The sequence below is a fragment of the Oculina patagonica genome, chromosome 13, assembly GCF_052425735.1.
Source record: "Oculina patagonica isolate OP01 chromosome 13, crgOcupat, whole genome shotgun sequence".
Lineage (NCBI taxonomy): Eukaryota > Metazoa > Cnidaria > Anthozoa > Scleractinia > Oculinidae > Oculina > Oculina patagonica.
The window spans coordinates 15,897,217-15,904,534 of record NC_135770.1 but is presented as its reverse complement, the minus strand read 5'-3'; the positions used below and the strand labels follow the sequence as shown (position 1 = coordinate 15,904,534).

The following is a 7,318-nucleotide window of genomic DNA, read 5'->3' as shown; positions in this document are numbered from 1 at the left end:
ATGTCTCTTATTACCTCATTTTTCAAAAAAGTCATATACAGTAAGACTTTTCAAAGAATGAAGAAACTAAGCTTTCCCTACTTTTCTTAGTTAGTGAGGACGTGGCATGATGCAAATTGAATCAAGTGTGCCACTTCAGAGTTGTGAGTGTTGCCTCTGTTTCAAAACGAGTCCTAACGGGGTAACACCGCGTCAGAAGGAGTTTTATACGCATGCCATGCGTATAAATTGACTGTGTGAAACGTGTTCCACTACTGATGCTTTTTGTGAAGCAAGAGTGTATGAAATATTGTCACAAACCGCTGACCATACACACCAATGCACTGTCCTTCGGTGTCACGTGCGCCTGCGTGTCACCTTGCCTGATTAATGGATATAACAAGCGCGGTGATCTTGGCGGTGTTGGGCACGAGGTTTGTAGCCTGGATGTACAGGTTCCAAACTTATTTGTTTTCCTAAATGAACTACTCACAGACCGTGTACTTTCGCCGTAAGCTCTTTCAGAGCATAAAATCTTGATGTAAGCCTTTCTGAATTCTGGGAACTTTTGCCCGTACAGAATGGGGTTGAAAAGTGAGTTGCTGTACTGCAACAACTTCACAGCAAAAATGGCGTGTGCGGGTAAACCTGAAAAATCGTCATGTACGTACTGCACTAATCCTAAAGAGAAGAACGGCAGCCAGCCAATGAGAAACAGGCCTATCATGATGGCGATTGTTTTAGCCGCTCTGACATCTCGCCTAAGTGTCGAGTTGTGGTTGAATTTTGCTGTGTTGCGTTTTATGGTGACCAACGTTATTCCTTGTGCCACAAAGATCAGGATAAGTGGCAGAAAAAAGCACAGGCATATAACAGACATGTTGTACGCTTGTGGTGAAACCCTGTTTCCAAGGACAGAGAGTCCCGAGACGAGCGATGCAAGTGACCATGTCATGAAGATAATAACCAGATACTTTGCTTTGGTGTATGAGCGATGACTCAGCGGCCAGACAATCGCGCACAGTCGGTCCCAGCTCAGAGCCAACAGATGAAAAATCGACCCCACTCCACCAAGTATCTCAAAGACGTACCATATTTCCATGACAACGATATACCAAGTTAAACTCTGTTCTTCTTCTTTGTGAATTAGCACGAGCCAGCCAGGCACAGAAACGAGGCCTACAAGGGAATCCGCCACGGCGAGGCTTGCTATGAGGCAGTTGGTACGAGAGCGCAGATTGACATTCTTGATAAAGGAGAGGATGACAAGTCCGTTTGACAAAATAATGAAGACAGCGATTAAGCTGTGAAGGGCAGTCCAGACAACCAGTGCTCCCACGCCAATTGACTGATAATACTCACTATAATGCAAGTGGTCTGTAGAATTTTTTTGGAATCCTAGAAAGAAAAAAAGCACTTGTCAGCAACTAGCTTCAGTGTAAATTTGTACAACGGAGAAACTGCAGAGGGGCAGGGGCGTTACATGGAAATTTTACTTTCCAAACGGCATGGGTTCTGCCAGAATCTTTTTATTACTTTGTAAAGTATACGAGTTTTTTAGAGGTTAAAAAAATCTGCCTATAAAAGCACTGGGCACTATAGGTTTAATTTGGTGGTTTCTTGAAGGTCTCCCCGCCCTACTGCCTTACTGTTAAAAGTAAATGGCGATCATCAGTGAGACACAAAGGAACGAGTTCTAAGAGGGACAAGCAAACAACAATAAAAAAAAAACCAAGTCTCTTATTGCTTAAGATTCTAGGATGACATCCAGTTTAGCGGAAGCAGGGACTTTAAGCCATGAATTTACATGTCACGTTTTGAGATATCTTGCGGTCTCGTGTTGTTAAAAAACATATATAGCGATTTTAATTTCCCCAGGCAGTTTAACTTTTAAAATCAATTTTCTGAACTAAGGAAACTGAATTAAAATTATTTAAAATTTTCAAGGCTATATGTACAAACCGAACGTTTTCGACTAAATGAGTCATCAACAGGATTGTGGTTCACTTTTAGTCGAAAACGTTCGGTTCTTAATCCACCTTTTTAATTTGTTGTACGTGATTTAGCCTTAAAAATTTTAAATAGTTTACCTTTTAGCGAACATTAAGCTTATGTTGAATTAAAATTATCAAGCCTTGAAGTAAACGGTCCTCACAAATGCCAGCCAAACAATAAACATTATTGTGTTCGAATTCCATCGAATGCAAGTAGTTTTGCAATAACTTTAAATTTTAATATTGTCAATTTGGACACTATCCTGGGTGGTTGTTTGTTAAATTGTATGTCCTTTTCATTTAAGGACGTTCGCGCTAATTGTTTATGCGCATCCTTCTGCGCACGACATGTCGCCGTCATGCCACGCCCGGCGCGCGCCGGCGGACATTGGTGGGTGCCGTTCCTCTCCTTCCTGGTGCTCTCTGTCGGTGACCCCTACTTTTGTCTTTGTTTCTCGCGGATCTTCGAGTGGGGTGTCCGCTGACGTCGCGCGCTCGTCCGCAGTTCCTTTTTGGGGTCTCAGGATTCACACTGATTCGTCTCGCCTCTCGTGACTGTCGTCCTCCGTTCACTATCTCGTCTCCGTGTCACTGCTATCGTGTCCATCTCAGGGTTCCACCTTCGCGCTTCTCACCCAGCTCATCCCGCGTGATCGGTGCCGCGAAAGTCCAGGGACCTTGGTGGGAGTTTGCGCATTTCTTTTGCTGATTTTACCCGAAAAATCAAAGTTGACATTTATTATATTATCTCTTTTAATAAATCATAAACTAAGGCGTTTGCGGTGGAGTGGGAAATTTCCGTGCTTTTTTCGTGTGCTCTTTAACACTAGTTTCGATGGATGTGTGTGCCTTTCTGGCTTTCTAGTACAGCATTAACTGCAACAAAAAATGCCCCAGGTCAAGGATTAAATGCCGTGCAGAGATCAATCTCTTAACTTTACATTTACCGGCCCTACATTCACTCATGATCTCATTCATGAACATCACTTGTTTTTCTAGTCCTTTCACGGAAACATTTGGTATGCACGGGTATGACACTGGTTCAAATTTTGTTGACGCCCTTATTTTTCGGCTTCTTTTGATCATTTCTTTACCGTACTTGTTGGCAGTCTATCCGCAGTTCACGCAGAATATCACTTACATATATCACTTGTAGATATTTGATAAAGTCACGACAGAAATTAATATCCTTCTACATGATTTACTGAAACACTTCATCTTATCGGAAATGCTCTTGTCATTAACATTAAAAAAGGATTCTCCTTTTGCAGATTTATGGGATTAAATCTTAATGTAAAACTTGCTCAATGTCAAAGTGAAACGTAATTATCATTAAACTTTAAAGGAACTACGTCACGGACAAAGCATCTTGAAAATACTGGCAGTTTTTTTTTGGTCTTTTTCAACTTTCAACTCATTCGTAATCTGTCTTAATCTTGACAATCTTCGTCAGTCGAAACCATCATTGGTTATATTCGAGTTTTTATAACTCATTTGTTGTTCTACTACGTCAGGAAAGTATTATTTTGAGGTTCCTTTAATTTGAAAGCAATCAGAAAAATTGCTCAAAATACCGTGACATTGCTCTTTTAAGGCGCTCGCCAAATTTTTATTCTTGCGTGCGGCGAGTCTCGTATGGACGAGCAGAATTAACACGATACCTCTTTCATCCGTGACCGCACCAAACCTTAACTCACCGCTTACTGCATGCTAAGATAGGAAGGTTTTACGTTTATTTCAAATAAAGTAATTATTCCTACACTTTAGTACATAGCGATGTTTTCAATGGTAGTGAATAATCGACTGAAAATTGCCATTGAACCTTTTGGTAGCTTTTGTGAGCCTATCGGCTTTTTATGAAAACAAAAAAAAAATGTTTGTAACATGACATAAAATAACAATATGCTCAAAATGAATTCGGATTTTGAAATTGTATATTTACAACTTTAATTTATTTATATGAATGGTCGTCTATTTCTTTTAAATCATCTCCATACAGGTTTTTTTATACCATTTATTACCAAATTTTATTAAAAAGTGTTAAAAGTTATTCGCTCTTACTGACGACAGCGCTGGCGATTGTATTCACAGGCAATCTTCAAGAAAGGTAAGGAAACCGAATACATATATGCCACGATTTTCGGATGAAACAACGACAATATCATACAGCTATTCGTAGATCATTAGCGCTAATCCTTTGAGCATTGTCTTCACCTTAATGGTTTGCTGATGGTCTGTTATCAGCAAACTTTGTTTTACAAAGCCTAATACAGGTACTTTATCAACGAATTTTCGAGATACAAATATGTTATTTGAACCGTTTCGAACACTTTCTACGAGTACACTCCACTCGTATTACTCAGCTGTATTGTATCTTCTCACTTACCTGCAAATGATGAATAATTCTTCATGGTTCCTTTTGGCCTTTCAAGAACGTTGTGATATGAAAGAATTCTCTGTAGCGAAAGAAAGGAAATAAATTATAGCTATTAAACTAGTCAGCGAGGACTGTTGAAGTTGTGACGGGAGCATCTGGTAAAAATAGCACGCCTGCATGCGTCACTTGAGAATAGCTCTGTACGTTTCAGTGTACAATAAAACAGGATAAGCAGTTTGCAATAAATGTAAGAACAATCATAATTACATACTATACATGTAACAAACGGATGGTCTCCTAAAATGCGAAAGAATAATCACCGAATGAGATTAATAAATCTTGCATTGGTGAACGTGTTTATGTATACGAGGTGTTACACGCTTAAATGTCAGTTTCCTTGTTCCTTTCAGAGCCCATTTTGCTAAAAAACGACGATGAAAAAGCATTCCCAGCGAACCTGTCACAAACCTTGCTTGAATAATTTATATTTTGGAGAAGATACACTTTTTACGCCATGAAATCGTCGAGGCTTCACTTGTCGCTCTAAAGGTGCAAATGGCAGCTTCAGGACTAAATTTCTTTGTTTCTTTTTCTCCTGTGAGCAGGCAATTAGTACCTCGCTCATTAAGTAAGCAAATTTTCCTTTCCGCTGTTCTGCCTTTGAGTTTGGAGCAGAATGCCGCTTTTGTTTGAGAAGCACGGCCGGGTATCACAAGACCGGGTATCACAAGTCGCTTTTGCAAAACAGTCCGCAGCAGCTGATCATTAAACCATAATAAGGTAGTCAAATATTTGAAGAAGATCAATAAGCGCACCTATATGAAAAATGTGAAACAAGTTACACGCAAACTTTGTTCGAAAAAAAAATCACGGTATTACCTTTATTCTTATCAGTGTCATATTATTTGATTTCGGTCGGGAAATGTAGTTGCTCATTTCACTGTCATTTAAAGTTTCCGTTATTCTAGCATTTTTAAGATCGCTAAAATAGCCAGGGAATGTAGTCAATGTCAAAAATACATTGGAGAGATAAGAAGAAGTGAAAAAGGGGAAAATCTTGTTATAAAAAGTATATTTTAACCATTTGGATTTGATCTATCCTTGTGTTGTTTTCTTGTTGTCAGGGGCCGATGGTGCTGATAGGAAAGCACATCAGTTTGCTTTTTTCACTTCAAGCCTACCCGGAAACCCATAGTGGTTTCGTTTACCACCAGCGGGAGTACAACTGAGTTCAAATTTTTATCCCACTGTAAGTTTTGAATTTTAATATTCCACAACGGGAAACAATGAAGGGGTCCTTCGTTTCCTTGCGTGATACGAAAAACCAACCACCGAGATTCAATCATTTTTTTTTTTTATTTTTCTAATTCGACTTCAATTATTAATTTTTTTACAAGGTTTAAATTTATACACAAGTAACGCGTTTCCGTGTCTTTGGTTTATCCTTTCAAAGTAATAACCGCTTTAAAACAGTCAAGATTCTAAATCTCTTAACCTTGGGGAAATGAAAAGACGTCGCTAACTGGGATGACGTTTTTGCCACCTTTTCCTAATTGTCCAATCCTTTAGTAGCTATGATATTTACATTCAAATGTTAACACAGGGAAGTCGTTTATTTTATTGACTAAAAAGTAATTATGAAACGGAAAAAACCTACCGAGCCTTTATTATCACATCCGAGGAAAAGTTATTGCACGCTCACAATTCTTTGCTTTCATTTTTCATTTTTTGCTTAAAAAGACGAAAGAACGGCCTGGATGCTTTGTAAAAGCATTTTATAAAGTTTTAGTTGTGAACACAATGCGAGAAAATCCCTTAACCACTACATTTTGTGTGCAATCATGGCAATCATAGGTCGATATAATTGTATTTATTTCGGAACCCTCGATGTCTTTGGTGTCTGGTTTCTCCTGAATTGCTTTATTTCTAAAAAGTATTGTATTTCGGAAAAAAGGAGTCACTCCTCAATCAACAATATAAATTACTGAATAGAAGGATGTTGTGTCACACCAGGAAACTAGCCAGCCCTATCAAGTAATATATATAATGCGGCTTTTCTCTCGCACTGTTGTTTAATTTAAAAAGCAATGTTTCATAGCGAGAAACAAAGTCGTTTCTGTCAAGGTACAATCACAATGGTCTTATACCAATTTGGAATAATTTTGGTTTTTCTGATGGCATTATTTCCCGTTTTACGTTTTACATTTCTCAGGTAATTCAGACTTGCAAATTATACTTATTTTTTTAATTCCTTTCTTAATCTGATGTATGGATGAACAATCATAAGCACTAAAACCAAAAATAATTACTTAATAATATGTCAAGAAAACCCATTTGTCAGTACCTGATTTTGTCCACCGGAGCTGAGTGAATGATCGATCAAATATCCTAGAATGATGAACAAAATTGCCAAAATATGTCAATACAATAGCAATTTATTCAAGGCTCTTATTAAAAATAATGACAAACAGATTCTGGAAAAAGGAAATCAAAAGGTTCAGAATCCCCTAAATACTTTAAAAACGTGGCGAGACATCATGTCAAAATATTGTATACATTACCTATCTCTTCCCAAACTTCAGCTTACAATCTTCATTTTTTTTTGGTTAGAATATTCAGAGACAAAAATGTCAATTAACGAACCTTTCCAAAAAGGAAAAGACGCTTTTATAGCAATACTCGATTTTAAAATGACGGTCAAAAACGTAACTTTTAGAAATGTTTGCACGTATCCATCCTGATACTTGATGTTCTGTATACTAATCAGATACTAATGCATTTGAAGACATTGATAAAAAGGAAGTGACAAATAGGCTGCTGTATAATTATGCAAAGGTGTTAGACAGATATTTTGTTTAGATAAGAGAACTGAATAAAAAAATATCAAGTTGTTTTGTACTAAAATACTGTTCTTTAAAATCATAGATATTAAATCCAAATGCTCATCAAAAAGGTACAAATTTGCATC

General features: G+C 37.8%; 1 protein-coding gene across 3 annotated transcripts; it reads right to left on the bottom strand.

Moving 5' to 3' along the window:
• Positions 1-31: 31 nt before the first annotated feature.
• Positions 32-7,059, bottom strand: LOC144635121 (adenosine receptor A2b-like). Of its 3 annotated transcripts, none has more exons than XM_078494187.1 (3): positions 6,695-7,059; positions 4,360-4,429; positions 32-1,377 (listed from the first exon to the last, which is right to left on the bottom strand). In XM_078494187.1, the coding sequence occupies exons 2-3, from the start codon at positions 4,382-4,384 to the stop codon at positions 293-295; spliced, it is 1,110 nt and encodes a 369-aa protein (XP_078350313.1). In that variant the 5' UTR covers positions 4,385-4,429; positions 6,695-7,059; the 3' UTR covers positions 32-292. The 3 variants fall into 3 exon arrangements, with proteins under 3 accessions (XP_078350313.1, XP_078350312.1, XP_078350311.1); XM_078494186.1 differs by lacking the exon at positions 6,695-7,059 and adding an exon at positions 4,819-5,206; XM_078494185.1 differs by lacking the exon at positions 6,695-7,059 and having other exon boundaries at positions 4,360-4,509.
• Between the last annotated feature and the right edge of the window lie 259 nt (positions 7,060-7,318).